At 33.6% G+C, this 20,762-nt stretch overlaps 1 protein-coding gene across 5 annotated transcripts in view; it reads left to right on the forward strand.

Moving 5' to 3' along the window:
* LOC117174201 (serine/threonine-protein kinase 26) overlaps positions 1-20,762 on the forward strand; it is a 455,881-nt gene that overhangs the window by 418,928 nt on the left and 16,191 nt on the right. For all 5 annotated transcript variants that reach the window (XR_004467272.1, XM_033363063.1, XM_033363066.1 and 2 more), the window contains one exon: positions 17,596-17,819. Coding sequence is in view for 4 of the 5 variants with exons in the window: in XM_033363063.1 (XP_033218954.1) it covers positions 17,596-17,819 (224 nt within the window). In the remaining variant the exon portion in view is untranslated. The remainder of the gene's footprint in view (positions 1-17,595; positions 17,820-20,762) is intronic.

The following is a 20,762-nucleotide window of genomic DNA, read 5'->3' on the forward strand; positions in this document are numbered from 1 at the left end:
AGTCGAGATGGGTCAGAGAGAAACTGTTGATTTTCTCTGACCCATCTCTCCCTCCGCTCTAGACTTCTCTTAGCGTCAGATAGTATCCGTATTCTCTGAACAGTATATATATATTTTAGCCTTAGGTTTTTCTACCTGTATAGCTTTAAGTATTTTTCGTTTTAGTAGGTATTATTTCCGTATTTTATCTCATTTTCCAGAGTGATCTTAGAACGCCTCAGGTGACGAAAGACCCTGTGAATCTATATCAGCTAAATTATATTCGTGGTTTTAAATAATTATTATAGTCATGAATAATATTTGGCAAACATCCATGATTCTTTGTTTCGTTGCCTGGGCACAATAACCCCACCTGTCATTCGACTTAGAATAAATTGAATTGCCTTACTCAGTCAAAAATGTTAAAGTATCTCTGACAATTGACGGCGCAAGCGTGGCTGCGGTCAACGATGATGCTTGTAGACTTTTGCTTGGCGCCACCTAAGCTAGCCGTTAAGTAGCGCTCCCGAGTCCCTGTAGTGTATGTTTCGAAATTTCCTAAATAATTACAAGTTTTTCATCTGACCTCGACCATTTTATTCGTGGACCCCTGCCTTATAGCAAATGCAGGTGACCTTCACAGCAGCGTCACATCCGATCCACATTGCGAAGGAGATTATTCTCGTATCGGTAACCATCGATAACATCGCAACAAGCCGCAACGGTCCACAGTGGTCAACAATTGGAAAAGCTTGTGAAAATTCGCAAAATTATTATTTTTCAAGGGCTTTTTACATTTAGATAAATCTCAATAGTATATGAGCAAGAATAGAAGGCATTACTTGTAAAATAATGACCAAATTTTTGTTTTTAAACATGCAATAGTATGAAAAAAGCAGCTGCGGACAGCTGCGGTTTTGAATTAAGTCTCAATTTTTGTTTCAAGCTGCATATAACTCCATAACCTGAAAGAGTGAAAACTTCAAGCCCCTGTATATTGACAACCGGTTTGGTGAAATAATATATGTCTATTAGGGCTATAATTAATCCAAGTTTAAACCCGATAAAAAGACAATCATTTTAGATGGTTTCACTTGGCGTATTCTTCCCTATATGTTTATTAAAAAAATAATGTTGACCTTATACTTATGCAATCCTAAACTTACCATAAGTTAAACTTAATATTACGGAACAGTGAATCTTCGCATTGCTATGTTTACTTATCCCTTATTATTGAAATCAAAATATTTCCATTAAAAAATATTGTTATGACATTTTTAAAAGCTGCACCTAAAAATAAGACTTTATCATTACTAAGAGGGAAATATTCGATCTCGTAAAATCCGAATTACATCGAAGCTCCAAAAGAAATCTTAGACATTATAGAAAAAACTGTCTCTGAAAAGCTGGGCATCGTTTAAGAGATTTCAAACATCATGAAAACGAATATCATAGTATTGTTCACTAAAATCTCAAAGAAATGGCAGGATGCTAGTCGGAAGGAGAGTTTGCAATAAGTCATACTGTACGCTGATGATAAACGAGTGTGCAATTTTATCAACATTGAGCTTCTTTCTAAAATTTTTATTGGATGTACCCTGCCATATCAATTGTTTGTACATTTTTCTAATATTTCTCCAGTTACTCTAAAGCTTTAGATAAAAAAATGCAATACAGTAAGACAGCCAAATAAAAAAATATATTTAACAAAACCTTTTATAGACGATGACTTCTTAGGAGATTTATTACGAGCTGTCATATTGGATCCATTTTTCCTTTTTTTCTTTATTTTTGACATCAGATTCGTATTCAGAAAGCTCAAAAACTCCCTTATATCGATTTTGAAAAGAAACCAAAATTTATTTAGCATGCTCGCCCGCCATATTGGATCCGTCATTTTGTTTTCGGAATTTTTGACATAGGATTCGCAATCAGCAATCCGAAAAATACGCGATTAACCAAATTTAGCTCATTTTATAAATATTTTATACTTTTGGCCACCTTCTTCCGATTTTTGACCACCGTGCGGCCCTCTAGATACCCTGGACCACCCGCTCCTCTCCTTAAGGCAGATCTTGCTATGGAGGGAATTAGTCCATTATCGTCATTAATCGCTATCGCCGCAATGTCGCCCTGGATATCCTTCCTATATTATCAAACAACAAGACCTACCCTCTCGAACTAAATAAAGTAATTCTCACTTTTTTAATTTTAAATAACTATTAAATCAGTCTTAACCCACAGACTGACCTCAGAAATTTAAAAGAATACATGGAAGAGTTAAGATAATTCTAAAAATGTTCAGGATTTTAAAACATTTCAACTCAATTCTTCAGGGCGTCAAGAGAAAGAAAAAATATTCTTAAGATTCATGGGAAAATTTCAAATAATGCTAATGAGAGTAAAGTCAAGCTAAAACATAGCACGCAATTGGCACTAGCTGATCCTTATGTCGAAACGGCGCACAACATATTTGACAAAACAACCGTCATCGCAAAAGTACAATATCTTTTCCAAAAAACATAGAGAAGCAATCGAAATCTGAAAACACTCTAATAACATCGATAGAGACAATAAAGATAACCCTACTGAAAATTCCTATATAGGTTTCAATATAGGATCCTGTACAGGATCCTACCTAGGATCCTATATGTTTGTCGTATATGTGCCATGTATAGGAAATGACATAGGATCCTATATAGGTGCCTGCATAGGACAGTCCCTAATAAGTTACCTAATGGTACCTAACTAATAGTACTTAACTAATGATACCTCATGGTACCTAATGGTACATATGTCTCTAGGTGCTCCTGGAGGAGCATCTGGATATGGTCCCATACAGAAACATACACAGGATCCTATATATATATATATATTCCTTTATAGGATCCTATGTCATTTCCTATAGGTGGCACCTATAGGAGAAACATATTGGTTCCTATATAGGAACCTAATGTCGGATCCTCTATATAGGATCCTATGTAGGATTCAATATAGGATCTTATGTAGGCTCCTATATAGCAACATTTCTACGAATTTTTAGTAGAGAATACCAATCTGATTTGGCTTTTCGTCCTCCCAGATTAAACAAAAACTTGATTGGTCAATCAGGTTCAACCAGTCCCCACGGCCGGGCGCTCTGGCCAATCACAGGAATTGTAGAGAGCGTACATAAGAAAAACCTAATTTGATACCTCAGTTTGAGGTTAGCCTTGAAGAAGTGAATTGCAATGTTCCCCTTACAGCAATAGGATATACCGGGATATCCCATTTGATCTCATTTATGTCCCAGGTTGTCTCAAGGATATCTCAGGGAAAATCTGTCGGATATCCCGCAAGGCGGAAATTTGGATATCCCAGGGATAACCTCAGGATATTAAGGGCATCCCTAAGACGTTTACGGGACATTCAACTGTCCCAAGTCGGATGTAGAAAACTAATTTATATCCTACTTCGGAGATTTTAATATCCCGTAAACGTCCCAGGGATATCCTGGCTATCCTGGGGTTATCGCTGGGTATCCAAATTTCCGCCTTGTGGGATATCCGAAGGGTTATCCCAGGGATATCCTTGGGACAACCTGGGAGATAAATGGGATCAAATGGGATATCCCGGTATATCCTATTGCTGTAAGGGTCACGAAACGTCGAAAAAATGCTTGTTTTTGTACACGATTGGCACCCGAAATATCTTTTTATAAAAATTAATCATCGTGAAATCTTTAAATCTATATTTACAAAACATTTTAAATTATTTTCTAGCATTGAAAAAAAAGGTGCTTAAGATTTTGAAGCAAAATTTTGCCATAAGACATAATTTTAGAACAAAATTTTTGTAAGTACATGGACGTTTTGAAACAATTTAAAAATAAAAAAAGCTTATAAAACATCTTAGGGATTTTAAAAGGTTTCACGAAAATTTAAAAACATTTCAAAAGATTTCTAAAATGGTCTCTTAATTAAATACAATGTACGACCTGTGGGTGATTATGCATAGTACATTCCTGTTCTAGTCAGCCGCGCGGCACTTGTCAAGAGTGGAATTCGTACGCATTTTTCCAACGTGACTCAACTAAATATAATTTGAAATGCGTTCCAAAGTGCGTGGCGTGCGGTTTGAGCATCGGCGTTGGCAACTCAGCGTGTACAGGCCCTTTACATTCAATTTCCAGTTCAGTGGAGTGAGTATATATTTATTCAGAAAAAAAATTAAATTATTTTCTATCTAGTCATTAATGACGTCAAGTATTTTCTGTTATTTGAAGAGTTAACTTGATCGATAGTATTAAATTCTATTTTCATGGATTGTGGAATGATATCTACACTCCCTATCGGAAATATAGATGATTTATAGAAACTTTCTACTCAGTTTGTCTAGTTAAAGTCTAGGGTAATTTTATGTCGGTCGCCTTATCTAGGGTTTGTCCAGAGTTCGTTTAGTGGTGTCTAGTAAGTGTTGCCTGCGATCTTTTTGAGCCTAACATTTGTCTAGTATCATCTAAACGGGGTCAATTCTAGATAATGTGCTGCTAGACATTCTTATCTAGATATCGTCGAGATCTCTGGCAGGGTTATTCAATGGTAACTACCTCTGATGATAATACAGATCCCCTTGAATTGAATGAAATAATTATTATATAATAAAAATTAAAAATCATTCTAAAAGGAATCTAAATGCTTTCACCTCGATTTCTGTTACTTTAATAAAGGCCTCGATTCACTTGAGTGTCACACTCTGAGGGCCCCAGTCTCCATTAACGACCTGGATGAGCATTGAAAAAGCGTTCAATTTAAATTAATCTTTATATTTTTAATTACAATTGAAACAATATTTATGGGCAAAATGGAAATGAGAAAAAATATTTCGTTCATTTGAACGTTCAGAACTTCAGGTACATTAAAAGTTTCAATTGTTACTGCTAATCGACTGGCATATAAATTGCTGTTTATTCTCATTTTTGATATTATATTGATCTTTCAAATATCAATGGCATAAATATATGTGTTAGCATCTCACTGGATAATTTTATCTTTACAGAAAGCTTTTCTTCCTTCTGTGTAATTTTCTTTGTGTTTTTGATACACCCTACACAATTTGCATGATAATTTTTGAGTCCGTTCCGCCAAAGAACATTGGTGATGCTTTTTTTTCCTATATAATAAGCAAAAATTTTGTTATTCTTAAATCTTCTTTAAATCCGAGAGTGAAAAGAAGTATGTTCTTACACAATTGAATTTCACTGTGTCCATCATCATTCGACAATGTGCACATAAAAGCATTACTTCTCTCGTGTTCAACATTTTGAATGTTTTACAGTTTTATTATCTTATTTGTTGGAAATTAATTTGCCCATCGAAGCAAATACGCCGCCCAGCAAATTCAGTGGAATGTAAATAGACGAATATTCGCTGTCTATATTGTCGTGCAAATTTCTGGTGGCATTGCTTTCTGCAATGCAATGGTCTTTAAAAAATGGAAGTATTCAATATTTCCCTTCTTTGAGTTCTTTCTTCGTCTGCTTCTTTGCAACAGGACAATTTTCCTGCACATTTTAAACATACTCAACTATGGCATCCGCAATATATGCACTAACGAGGAATTCTCATGTGGACACAGCTACTGTTGAAAAAAAAGAATGTTTTTATATGATCATATTACAATCAAGTAGAGCAAAAAATATAATTTTATGTTTGTAAATTCTAACAGTGCGGAAGCATTGTCTTTTTAGAAGATTAAAACGCCCTAACTTACAAAAAATATATAATATCAATATTTTTACTAACGAAATAGTTTCATTTTGAATCAAAAACAGTTGAATCGAACCAAAAGAACGAATTTTTAAACAAAATACTTGCATTTTCGCTAAAGAAAGATTTTCCAGTAAACAAAGAAAAAAAATTAATTTCGAAAGTTGATTTTTAATCGACTAGTTAAATTTCAAGTCGAAGAGATTAGTTTTTAACCAAAGAAAAAATATAAACAAAATATATAAATTACACAGGCCGACAAAATTTGACAAAAGTCAAAAGCCAGAAAGCAGACCAAACATTTCCGAAGGATTTTGATGCGCTGAATCTGAATCCGAACTCAAAATTGCTCCTGTACGTCAGGTTTTCAAGATATCCTAACCTAAAATTGCAAAAAACGCGTTTTTTAGCTGTTTTTGAGGTTATGTAACTGTACAAGAAAAATGTCCAACACAAAGCTAATATGGAATTTTAAAGTAATAATCTTCCTCCTTTCAAACCTACTTGAATTTATTAGGATATCTTTATTTTTCACCAAAATATTGTAATTTGCAATTTTTTATTTTAGCGTTTTAATCCATTAACGCTGAGGTGTTCAGATTTATACAACGCGTTCTCTATTGCTGACGGTACGATATTTTTTGTTCAAAATATTATCTCAGGGGTTTTCGAGGGTGCCCTTTCTATTGGCGGTGTCAGTTTTTTTTTTTTTATAACCCCTAGAAGATCTAATATGGCGGCCACAATTTAGGGCATTAAAAAAGAACAAAGGATCCCGCACAAAATACCAACAAAAAAGCGTACAGTCGTTTGAAACCAAACTTTGCAGATTGATAAAACAATAAAAAATATGGAACCGGTGTCTTTTCATTTCTACGGAAGCCGTTTTCTAGGGGTAGAAACCATCCCTAATAAGCCACAAGCATGCTAGTCCACCTGACTCTGGGAACAAGAAGTTTAGTCGCATATTTTTCTTGGAATAATGAAGTTCCATGCCACAAGTAGGTTAACCCATCTACCTGCTAATCCTCCTGAACCCAGAAATCACCCCTACCAAATCATAAGAAGGCTAAACCACCTAACCCTGAGAGCAGCGAATTTAGTCTTTACATTTCGTGGAATAATTGAATTCCACACTACAAGTGGGCTAACGACTGTCCCAAAGGCAGAGAAAACAAGGGTATTTAATGTTTTCTGATTGTAAACCTACTATAAGATTTATCATTTTCAAGTCACCACAAATAAGCCAATTATGGATATTGTATTTTATTTTTATCAGGAGTAATTGTAAAGTATCATAAGATTCTTTCAGTGTAGTTGAGTGACCTACTGGAATTGCAGCGTACTTATTTTCATTATGTAATAGTACTGCTTTCAGACTTTCTGTAGACGAATCTATGAAAAGACGCCAATCCTCTAGCGTATATAAGTTTATTTTATATAAATTAATGAGTCCTTCGATATCATTACAATACACAATCCCACTGTCCATTAAAAAGTACTGTAAACAGTTACTCTAGTGTCAGGTAACAATAGTTACCTCTCTTTGAGTTTTGAAGCGCAAAGCTCAGCTTTATCTGTAGGAAGATCAAGGTCACGTATAAAATCGTCTAATCCTTCTTGGTCAGTATCCATTGATTCGTGAGTTGATCGGTCACTTTTGATTTCAGAGTGATTTCTAATACTAATCTTGGCTCGTGTAACACTTTTTACATCAGGGTAAACGATCTTCTCCAAATACTTTTTAGAAAAACCTCCTGTTTTGCATAAGAAAAAAAAAACAATCAGTATCATGATCGTTGGGTTCACGCCAAACAGGTGTTTGAATAACAGTCTGCGTCTTGGTACTCTCATCTTCCCAATCTGACAAATTTAATCTACAAGCATGACAAATTGAGTTTGGGACCCACGGTTTATCCAAACTTTTCATTGAAGTCCCATAACAGTTGAAGTATAACGTTTTTATCGAATCATTAATTAATCGACGGTATTTCTCCACTCAAGCGTGATCTCTAACACGGAAAGATTTGTAGCAAAAAACGAATTTCATCACCTACGCATAACACGTCATAAAAGCGTCGCCAGCTCAGTGAGCCAGTTAGGGATCGAAGACTGCCTGCTCCGTAGAACAGCGCGCACATACAGCGAATGTGAACATTAGAATGCGCACAGAGTGTGCAGTAGCATACCGCGCAGTCCGTCTTCTTTTCTTTTATCAATGTACGAAGTTTGGTTCCAAACGACTGCACGCTTTTTTGTTGGCACCGGCAATAAAAAGGGCACCCTCGAAAACCCCTGGGTCAGCAATAGAGAATGCGTTGTATAAATTTGAACACCTCAGCGTTAATGGGTTAAAACGCTAAAATAAAAATTTCAAATTACAATATTTTGGTGAAAAATAAAGATATCGTAATAAATCCAAGTAGGTTTGAAAGGGGAAGATTGGTACTCTTAAATTCCATATTAGCTTTTGTGGGAGACATTTTTCTTGTTGGGTTACAAAACCTCAAATACAGCTAAAAACGCGTTTTTTTCACTTTTAGGGTAGGATATCTTGAAAACCTGACGTACAGGATCAATTTTGAGCTCGGATTCGGATTCAGCGTACCAAAATCCTTTGGAAATGTTAGGTCTGGTCTCAAGCTTTAAAATTTGTCGGCCTGTGTTATTAACCAAATACACTCGAACTCAAAAGATCGTGAAGTTTGTGATCGTGAAAGGGCCTTCCACTCCTGCGACGTTATATTTCGGGGTCTTTACGTGAGGACGCATATAGGCCTACTACACGCACGCCAACGCCGTATTTAAGGTAAACCGCTCTCACATATCTGCGAAGCGCTTTTATTATTGGAGCTCAAATCTTTAGAGTTCGAGTGTAGTAGAATTTTCAATCAAGATTTTTTTACCAAGAAAAGACATTTTTAACAAAATAAATAAATTTGTAACAAAAAAATTGATTTTTTAGCAAACAAATTAATTTTATACTAAAAAAGACGAATTTTTACAAATTTAATAAAATTTTAACCAAATAATTTAATAACAAGAACAAATACTTGAAGCTACGAAGTTTCAGCGAAAAAGTTAATTTCCAATCAAATAGTTCTATTTTAAGTTGTAAGAGTTTGTTTTAAACCCAAAAAATAAATTTCTAACAAAACACATTAATGTTTAGCCAAATACTTTCCAATGGAATGACCCCTAAATAAGTTGACAAAAATCCGTAGTAATGAAAATGTAGAATTCGTACTTATTTTTCAATACCCACTAAAGAAGTTGGAGAACTGAGATTAGATTTTTGTTAAATAACTTAAAAATGAAGAAAATCGTTGTAAATTTCTTCAAACAAAATAAAATCAAAAGCACATTTTTTGAATAGAAGGCACTTTCGTATCACTAACAGCCATCAATATTGTTCTTTGATTCAAAACAATTTCCATCAAACCCAAGAATTTTTTTTTTCTAAGTGGAACCAATGGACATTTCTTTCAATAGATATTTACGTTATAAGTGTTTTACTTATGCTACAATCTTTCAAAAGCCATACACATAGAAAGTAGGGTTTTTTTATTTAGAGCTGGAATTATAGTTTGCGATTAAGCCGCTTTGGAGGAACTTGTTGTAATTTTGTCGCACTGATTTATTCCTACATTAAACAGTAGGTTGGGTGAAAAGAGAAGTGTAAGTAAATTGTCTATAGCATATAATAATCGTAATGTGCATAAAATGATTAAGAATTATTTAAAATAATTATTTGGGATAAAGAATGTATTTCTTTCTTCGAATATAAAGTCAATCATTTAATTTTAAGAACTAAAATGAAATAATTATTTAAAGTCTCATTGATGTCATTGACACTGCATTTATATTTCGGAATGTTTTCGAAAATTTTAAAGATTTGAATAGCTTTTGAAATTTCCGAAGCTAATAAAATTTCATTCAAAAACTGCAATAATTCATCTTGTGAAAGAAAAGTGTCCCTGACAAAAAAATATATATTAGATATATCCCTACGATATCTCGGCGGGATTTTTTATAATAATTGATAAAACTTATAATATTTAATAATCATAATATTTATAATAATAATGACTTATTCAAACTATTTTCATAAAAAATGTTGATTTAAACTATTTTTTATCTTGCAGAAAAACGTAAATGCAACTATACCATTATTAATAATAAGTAAAACATTTCGATAACAATTATAATATTGAAATAACAATCATTTAAACATTATAAACAAATTAATTTTTATAAAAAATATATGCAATACATGTTTTATAAAAATTAAAAAACCTTAAAAATTTTTACAATATTACAAACTTTCATTTTTATTATTATCAGACTTTTTATTTTTTCACACTTGATTTCAGTACTTCCATAATCTCTTTAATTTAATGATAGTTTGCTACGTCAACATTTTTAGAATATATTTTTCTATAACTTTATATTTTCCCCTAATATTTTCCTGTTATTTAAAATCAATCAAAAGTATTATTAGTACTATTATTACATATTGTACTAGGCTTTTTTATGGAATGATTTTTGTATTGCAATACGTTTTTCCTTATATTTCATTGTAATTTAGTACTCAAACAAATATATAACCAGTATTAATCATTTTACTATGAGTTTTTATTTTTAAAACCCCCGTGAAAGAGGTACACGGATCATCATCGTAACTAAAGCATAATTTATCTCCCCAGATAACAATTGGTGCGCAGGATGCGCGCACTGTGGAGACATGTGTGCGGATTAATGCGCACGACGTGCGTTCCTATCAGCATTCAGATGCGCCATCCATGGAGGCCCATATGCGACACACGCCATGCGAGGCACGCGCATGCGTGAATGGAGCAAACACTCGGTGCGCGTGGGTTGACTAACCTAAAATTATTTATTTATATTGAAGGAGATAAATAAAAAGTTTGAATTAAATAAATGTATCGGAATTTATTAACAAAATAGCACGCCTATAGCGAGGATGGTAGAAAAAAATCCACCATCGCGATCGACTGTCCTCAAATTTTCATTTCTTCCCAGATGATAGCGTTATGTGTGGAAACTCTAGGAACTACGAGCACATGTGATGTAAATTTTGAACCGGTATAATTATAACCTATTAATGCCGTTGTGAAATTGCAAACTGTGTTTAGCGGAAAAAAATTGCTCTGCAAAGTATCAGTGCTAAAAATCTATATACTAAGTGATACAACAATGTTGCGTTGTTTTTTAAGGACTGTGATTCGGGTAGTAGGGCACAGAAAGAGAGAGGTATTAAACGTAAAATGCTCAATATCTGTACTTGCGTTCTATTGTTTTTATATACCTCCTATTGTTTTAATGTCATTACTCATATAATTGTATAAATTATACAAGAATTATCATTGCGCTCGCGACACCAACTGACACTTGACATAACCAAACTTAACCTATAAACACACACGATACTCCATAGCAGACGACAATTTCTAATTTTATATTTTCACTGAAGGGAAGCTCTAATCTGGGATGGCATAAAACTCTGAGGACAGGCGATCACGAAGTGGCGCCAGTCGGAATGACTGCGTACATGACGTGCGCTCTCCTTGTAGTACATTGTGATTCTCACAAAACTAAAACCGGCACACACCGACGCGTTGCAATGTTGCAAAAGGCACTGGGCTAGCCAGCTAGTTCCGCACAGTCCCGTGTTCGCAGAAAATGGTGGCGTAAAGCGAGATTGAAAGATATTCTGCTTTGTGATTCTGTTGCGCTACACCTACAGGACGGCACCCTTATTGAAAAGCAATTTATAGCTTTTAAAAGCATTAAATAATAAATTAGGTTAATTTATAAGTTAAACATTTTGTGCCCCCACTGGGTACTCATGTTGCGCGCATGTACGCGCCGCAAAATCTCGTCACAGGGTGATTGTAAACATGCTCGCATTGTGCCACACCTTGTGTACGCACTTCAGTTACAATCACGAAATGTGGGCGAACATGGTGAATTTTGGCATGCATGTCATACGCGCATCGATGTGCGCATAATATGCGCGCACGAATTTTTGTCTGGGTCCGATAGCATGAGTGCATATATCGCCAAAAGACTTTACTATCTTTTGGCATGTGCCAAATTTTATTTTACTAAGGTGGGCTTAAACTTCTAGTATAAATTTAATCACGCTTATGAATAACATTTGGCTACATTCGACTTTATTAAAACGGCTTTTATTTGCTTTATATAAGATTTATAGCGGGTATATAACTTTATATGGACTTTATATTGGACATTTGGTAAGAAAAGATGAAAAATGCAGAAACACACCTCCCAAGTTTCACCAACTTTCCGATTGTAGAGTTTGACGGTAGACAGATATTCAAACATAGCGATTGAATGCATACAGCCATTCCTGGGCATAAAAACTTCACAATTGACATTCGTTTGAAAAAACTCCAGCGAATACATAACCTGCTTGTGCGTCGTGGGAGAAAAATGGACAAAATTCTCTAGCCGCCATAAATCTTCACCGACCCTAATGAAATATTGTTTGATTACTCTGAAGATTGTGTTCTTTAACACTAGAAGGGCCGGAAAAATCGCATAACTTGGAGTTTGTGGGCTTGAAGCTTGTTGGCTTGCAGTTTGTGATATGTTGTTTGTATTAAAGTATTTTAGTTTAAGCTTAGTTATTATTAACTGCTGAGATTTATAGCTGAAACATAACAAATAAAAAGATATACCCTCTTATATGTATATTTATAAAATAAAAATAAAATTTTCAACTTCTCTGCAGGTGTACGTTAAAGAGAAAAGTCTTCTGGGTATTCACACAAAATTTCATTCGGATCAGTAAAGATTTGTGGCGGCTAGCGAATTTTATCCATTTTTTTCTCACTGTGCTTCGCAAGTGGAAAACCATCAGAGTGCGCACACGAAATTGATTCACATTTGAACACTTCTCTAGTCGAGATTATTTTCTATGTAGTTCTATGAAAATGTATAAACATCGAAATTTTAGAGGTTATTTCGAAAATTGCATTAAAATATTTAGAGTTGCACGGTTATTTATTCTGAATCATCATAAAATACACATGCGAAGCTGTGTGCAATTAAAGTAATCGAAGTTATAGCTATTCGTGATACAATTGCGCAAAATAGGCAATTGCCGAAGAGCAGTAATCGCCTGTGCGTAACTGTATCACACGTTATTTTGTGCAAAAATAACCCGAGAAAATTGTTAAGCATTTTTTAAAATTTTAACCTCTTTTTCAAGCAATTCACGGAATTCCATGAATTGCTTGATTTCCGTGAATTCTATAAATTCAGTGAATTCCATGACTTTCGTGAATTCGATAAATGGCATGTATTCATTGAATTCCATGCAGTTCTTTAATTTGGTGAAATCCATGAATTTCACGAATTCCGTGAATTCCATCACTTCATTCCACTTAAATATTCTTTCGAAGTTTTACTTCTACCATGCGTTCCGAGATACATTTTTTAAAGAATATTTTTATTTTACCAGTGTGCAAAGTTTACGCATCCCTGAAGTGCGCATGCGCGTCCATTACGCCCATTCGCAAAGTAAACATGTTCCAAAGTGCACACGCCCCATTATTATTCCCGCACAGTCTGTTAAATTGAAGTAATTTGCATATCATTTGAAGGCATGGAAGTCCTCACTTTCGATGTTGATGTTGCGAAAAAGAGCTTCAGACGATCTCAAGGTACCGCGGCCTACCTGCCCTCTCGGCCACCTTTTTCTATTTCTCAGAAATGGTCTGGATATCGTAGCGGTATGGCTCTCAACTGGCGCCTTCTACATTATGTTACAATGATACATTTAAAAGGAATAGTGTATAAACTCAGTTGCGCCCTACCATGGAGGTTAAGTCGAAGGCACGTTGCCATATTAAAATGTTGAAACAACTGCAATGCAAAGTTCCGTACGCTACTTAATGAAAAAAGTAACATGCGTTACTTGAAGACGTTTTTATACTATTTATACTAAATATATTTATACTAAGTTACATATGTATGGAGTCTAATTTTGAACGAAACATGTGTGTTTCTTTTTTTATGATTTACGGAAATTTTTATCCATTTGCATACTTTTTTTATAGGCAATTACTCTTTTTGGTAGAAAATTCATTTGTTTTGTTGAAAATTCAACTATTTCGTTGAAAATTTCTTTTCTTTTCTTTAAAAACTGATTTCTTAAACTGACAATGGAATTATTTTATTTCTTGCTGTATATCTATCTCTTTTAATTTAAAATTCATCTATTTCGTTCAAAATTAGTCTTTTTTAAAAAGAGAAAATTCGTTTTTAAAATAAAAATTAAAATAAACTTTTGTTCAAACTGTATAGTATTAAGGAATTTTCCGCAACACTAACCAGTAGTGAGAATGAGTGGGGGCAGGAATGTCTCATTAAGACCTCCATTTAGTAATTTTCAACAAAAAAAATTAATTGTTTACTTGAAAAGACCAATTTTTAACAAAATATATTAATTTTAAATTAAACGAGATAAATATACAACAAAATAAAACAGTTTCATTTTCAGTTAATGAAAGCAGTTTCTAAGGAAATAAAATGAATTTTCAACGTAATAGTTGACTTTTCAACAAAACAAATTCATTATCTACCAAGACGGGTGCTACGGAAACAGGCGCTCAACTCGACTTCCATGATAGGACACAACAGAGTTCATACACTCTATTCCATTTAAATGTACCCCTGTAACATAATGCAGAAGACGTCGGTTGTGAGCCACAGCGCTTCGAGATCCAGACCAGCGTTGAATAATAGAAAAAGGTAGCCGAGAGCGCAAGTAGGCCGCAGTACCTTGATGTCGAGTTAAGGCTAAACAAGTTTTTTTCATGCTATTTTATTGAACTTTAATTCCAAAAAACAATTTCATAGAAACCATATAGACACGACTACAGCGCGCCTATGAGGTTCTAATATATTAAATTTTTGATCAAGAGGGAGTCGATAAATGTCTTATAGCTGTTAGAAAATTTAGAAAATTTCAGTTTTTATCATTTTTTTTCAACTCTAAATCCATTGTGGGAACATAAGAAATTTTACCACGGATTATAAACTCCACAGTTATACTACAGTTATCAGTTTGGGCCGTGAATTTTTTTTTCTCAAAAAATAATGAGGAAGGAATTATTTTTTAATGAAACTTTAGGGCAGTTATTTTGAACTCAAATGAAAACTTACGCTCGCAAGTTTCAGTACGCCCAGGGCGCGTGAATGTTGGTTCTCGCGCTTCGCACTCGGTAGTATATTTATCTCACGCTTTACGCTCGATAATGTATTTACCTTCCGCTACGTGCTCGGTTCTTGTGCACAGAATTTAAAAAACTAAACGTAAAAGCATCGACAACATTAATTTCGTGATTATGAATTCTCTTTTATTAAAGCTCCTTCGGCTTTAGCGAACACATTCCCATTACGTATCTCTTGCTTCGCATTTGAATTTATCCCTGAAATTGCATATTATTCCCCTAAATGTATATTATTTTAATTCATAACATGCATCGGTATTAATACTGACGTAGATTCATTGTTTCGTTTGAAAAAAATGCTCATTCTTTAAACAAAGTTTTGTTACTAAACATTTTATTGCAACTTTTTTCGTTTTTCCATAAACTGAATTTGCTAATTTCCAATATTTTTTTAATAATAAAAACTTTACACGTACGGTTTACTGAGCAGCCTTACCGCTTTTAACTTCTAAATTATGTCCCTAACTTCTGTGACCCAGACTTTGGCAATTGAATTTTCTACCGGATCGTGTTCTACATCGCATTTGTGGTGCCCCATTGCTTCATCTCCTAATAATTGCCCAAAAGAGTCTCAAAGCGTCTAGGGTGGAGAGTCTAGTTACAACAACAGTCCCACGAAACTTCGATTAATGAGGGGTGGAGGGGTGAGGGCGATTAGTTTCTACCGAGAGTCATAGCTGGTTAGTGTTTTATGCAGAGGTCACCAACCTTCAGCAACTTTGTATTAGATTGTAGTTCATATGGGCTCATTTTCAAATTCCTGGCACTCCTGCAGGTATGAAACCAAAAACTTATATAAATATTTTTTATATTGCATAAATATATTTGAGAATCTTTGAAATACTGTGAAATTGTTAAATGAAAAATTTAATTTTTCATTCTCCGTTATTTTTTATGCCTTCAAAATTTAAATTTTCGATTTTTCAAGAAAATCCAAAAAGTTTTTATGATAATCTTGTAGGGCATTGAAAAATAAAATTTGTTCTTTTGCAGAATTTTTTCCTATCGTACGTTATTTGGCTTAAAATGTTCATTTTCGTGTGTTTTTTTCGAACTTTGCAAGTGCTATAACTGGTAATTTTTGGTTTTATAAAAAAATCATTAGGATAAATTGTTCGACTTTTTGAATAATATGAATAGCCGTACAGAGAATTTTTCAATTTTGAAAAAAGTGGTCTAAAAAATATTCAAAATGCGCTCACTTTTGGAATATTTATCCAAAATAGCTGGCTAATGAACTTGGCCTTTATTTTAGGACACTAAAAGAGTGTACCAGAGGCTAATCAAATAGAATGATTTTTTCAAAAGCTATTGTGCTCACAGACAGACATATATACATAAATGCATACAGGCAGACCCATTCGTAACAACCAGTTTTTCGGATACAGGGGGTCTCGAAACGTGGACATTTGACCAAAACTGGGGGGGGGGGGGGGGGGGGGGGTCAAATTTTACACAAATCTAGTACCTTCTCTGATGATAATGTAAAAAATGTTTGTTTACTGCCCCCTTATGGACATGCTACTTTGTTACAAACTATTTTTCCACCAGTCCTTGTTAGCATGTAGTTTATCGGTGCCAGCACGTGGGGAGTTTTTGAATTTTTTGTTATATGTTTGTGGAACACATTCTTAGTTTCTTTAGTTGTATGAGTGTACACAAACGTACCCCGTTTACAGGTTAAAAGAGCCGAAAGAACGTTATAAAAAACAAGAATCCAACGACAAAATTGGAACCACAACGAATAAACGAAAACCAAAAGAACCCTATTGTAATCTGAAAAAAAACCCAAAAAAACAAAAAAAAACAACAAAAAAATAAAATAAAGTTTTTGGAAAAAAATAAAAAAGAGGAAAGAAAAATGAGAAGGCAGCCAACCACGTTCCCTTCCTTCTCTTTTTCTTTCTTTCGTCTTTTTCATTTTTATGACTATCAAATTACAATAAAATAAAAATAAAAAACATAAACAAATGAATTTGCATTACCAACGTTTCGGTACTCGTACAGTACCCTTATCAAGGCAAGAAAATTTTAAGTGATAGAAATTGACAGCACCCACGAACAGGTGCTCTCTCTTTGATACCTGAGATCACTTACGATCACTGGGTGGAAAATAGTAAAAAGGCGTATACAAAATGATTCTTGATCTGTAGAACTCTTGTGAAGAATTCTGTTTATTTTTTCTCAAAGAGGCAGACGTGTCTTTTGGGTAGATCACGGTAGCAACAACTGCCAAAAACTAAACTTTCTTTTGGTCATAATCATGAGCTTAGTTATCGACTTAGGAATTCGAACTTATTTAAATTCAAAACTAAGTCATTAATTTCATTACGTTGGTAACTTAAAATTATAGGAATTTAAGGACATTAAAATTTATCTAATAAATGGGATATAAGTTTGTGGTTTTAAATATCGTGCAAGAGAAAATTAAAAAAATTATAGTTACTTGTGTAAAAATTATCATCTGAAAAAGTACTAAAGAAAATTGACCCTTGTAGTTATTAACAATCAAATTTTGATTTATATTTGCACAAATTTAAACATTTTCTTTTATCTTGTGAACTAAAATATGATTATGATTTTAGTTACAGAGAAAGCACCAGTATTCATCGAGAGATAATGACCAGAGTAGTAATTCCGCAGGTAGAAACAGTAGTGCAATCGATGAACTTAAAGGAGCTTTTGAAGTGGCGGAACGTACATCACCAGGAATGAGCGAAGCTCTTGTCCGTGAACTTCTCAAATCTTTACTTCCCAGCAATCATTCCGACAGCCGCTTATCTATGCTCATGGAGAAAGCCATCTTAAGGTCAGTATAAAGAGAACATGAAAAATTTAATTGTAACAAAATTCTAGATTGAATACTTACACATTCAATTAACACTTTTCCTAGGAGTTAACCAATTGAAATTACATCTACGCCAGATTCTAAGATTTCAATGCCGTTTAAATATTTTCAGGTATTTCAAAGGATTTCAAAAGAGCTGAGGAGATTTCAAAGGTTTTAAGATATTTTCAAATATTTAAAAGCTTTTAAGGAATTTCGCGAGGTTTAAGGGATTTCATAGAATTCTCAAGGAACAAAAAAATTTTATACAATCGTACAGAATTTTTTTGGATCTTTAAGAATTTCCTACGATTTGAAAGCTTTTCATAGTATTTCAAAGAAGGTTAAATCAGCCTACAACGGGAATATTCTCCGGGAAAGGATGTCTTTCCTGATCTCTCTACCCCAAAGATAATGTCTTCCCCGGGCATCGCTACCCCCACACATGACAAAGTTGGTTTGGCTAGTGGTCGATGGGCATTACTTCCCTGGGAAAACTTGTTCATCGATACCACTGTTTGAGCGACTTATTAATTTTCTGGCTAAGTGGTGCCCAGGGAAAACCTTTGTATACATGCCGCCTAACGAGTAACTTATTATTTTGCTGAGATATCAGTTTGAAACCAGTTGATACCAGTTGACGAGGCATTTAATACCTTTCTGGGAAAGAGATGTCTATGGGAGTCTCTGACATCGACGAAGAGAAGAGATGTCCGAAAAAGACAGCATTTTTCAAAAAAATGACCCAAGAACCGCTTTTCTGTAACAGGCTTCTCTTATCCTCAACTGCCACATAAGAGTATTGCGCTTTGCGGACGTTTAACTGTGGTCAAAGTATTTCATTTTTGAGGTGCGGTCACTATAGAAATAATGTGCCATACATATAAACGGATCAATCAATGCAAAAATATTTGTTGTAATTATATATAATTGATATTGAAATACTTACAGAAATTGAATTAAATGAATTTTTCTGTTACATTGTATGAGAAATATGAACCTATAATAATATTATAAAAGTGAATTGATGTTCGCCTGCAGGTTACGCAAACAAAATATTTATAATTTCGATTGTGCTAAACGTGGAGAATAGACGTATGAGGATTAAAGTAGTGAAAAATATGTTATTTAACAAATTGTTTTGAATTTTTGAATTTTACGATCAAACACAATAGAATCACTCATAAAAACCTTACGATAAAAGCCTTGGAATAATCTAAGTGCTTAGTTTTCCCATTGCGACAAAATAGAATACGTTTTTGGGGGATCATGTCAATAAACTAATTAAAAGTCCCTAGAGCAGCTTTAGTCTGGACCCAATTTTTCTTTATTTAGGTGTTAAAATCGCCAAGCTTCGTTTCTAGAATTAAACCTTCCTCAAGCATGGATTTTGTTACCGGTCTTGTTGGTGCTGATGTGACTTTCAATTATTTCATTGATATGGTCGCCCGAAAACTTTTTCTACTTTTAACGATGGCTGATAAATCACTTTACACTGGTACCAGCAACGCCGGTAACAACATCAATGCTTTCAAATCTGGTGTACACCTCCGAAGAAATCTCTAGAAATCTTCGAAATTCCTGGCAATCTGTTGAAATAACTTGAAATCTTTTTAATTTCATAGAAATTTATTGAAACCTATGAAATCCTATAAAATCCTATACAATTCTCGGAAGTATTTTGAAATATTTAGAAATGATTGAAAATCCGTGCGTTCCTGTTGAATCTGTTTAAGCTCCTCAATACTTTTAAAATCCCTTGACATATTTTTAAATCTTTCGAATATTTTGAACTTCTGAGGAATCGTTTAAAACCCCAAGAAATCTCTTTAAATCTTTGAAATTTCTCACAATCCGTGGAAGTTGTCTAAATCCCTTGAACTTTCTTTATGTACATATGTATATGTTGATATCCCTCAAAGTTCTTTGAAATCTTTTGAAATCCGCTAAAATCTTTAAAATTCTCTTCAAATCCATGGAAAATATTTCGAATCCTTTAAACTCTTCAAATCTTGTGTAAGCTCAAAATTTGAGTGATCGTCTCCTTGTTTATGTTAATTTTATACGGGCGTAAGGTAAACCTAGAGTTCTAAAGAGTTTATGTGACCGAGAATATATACGGGAGTACGGGAATATGTCCGAGAATTTCTTTGATGAAACAATTATTTTTAGTTATTCTATGCGACTGAGTTATAGAATTTGAAATGCAAAAATATTCTTCAACATTTGATGCTGAGATTTAGGAATGTTATGATTTTAAAAGGCTTATTATAAACATAAGGATGTTCTACATGTTAGATTATATTAATGTTTAGAAGTAGTATTTGAAACGTAAAAATATTCTTAAATATTTGATACTGAGTTTAAAAAGGGTAACAGGTTAAAAAATTTCATAATAAAAATAAGGCTGTTCTACGTAATAAGACTATATAGTTCCTATCTTGAAAAGGGATCTTGTACTTTGTACAATTATATTCTAATTATTGATTCTATGTGCTTAAGTTATGAAATTTAAATCGTGATAATATTCTTAAAAGTGTAAGATTAAGCTTTAGAGTTTTAAGTATTTCTTATAAAAATAAGACTGTTCTACGTTTTAAGATTAAAGTTTCTATCTCTACAAAATAATTGTTCTTCGGACAATCAGTATACATATGAGGTCATTATTTCTTTTTATGATCGAGTTCTAAAGCTTGAAGTTAAAAAATACCATACTCGTAAAAGTTTAAAAAATATTTAGATTAGAACATAAGACTTTCTCACTTTTTATAAAATAAACTACTTGAAAAACAATAAAACCGATTTTTTCAAAACCTAAAATTGTAATATTAGCGTATTGAATATAAATATAAATTTAAATATTACTGCAATACTTAAAAAGCCATTACTTAATATTGTATACAAGCAAAATACAAATATAATAAA

The sequence above is a fragment of the Belonocnema kinseyi genome, chromosome 6 (genome assembly GCF_010883055.1).
Source record: "Belonocnema kinseyi isolate 2016_QV_RU_SX_M_011 chromosome 6, B_treatae_v1, whole genome shotgun sequence".
Lineage (NCBI taxonomy): Eukaryota > Metazoa > Arthropoda > Insecta > Hymenoptera > Cynipidae > Belonocnema > Belonocnema kinseyi.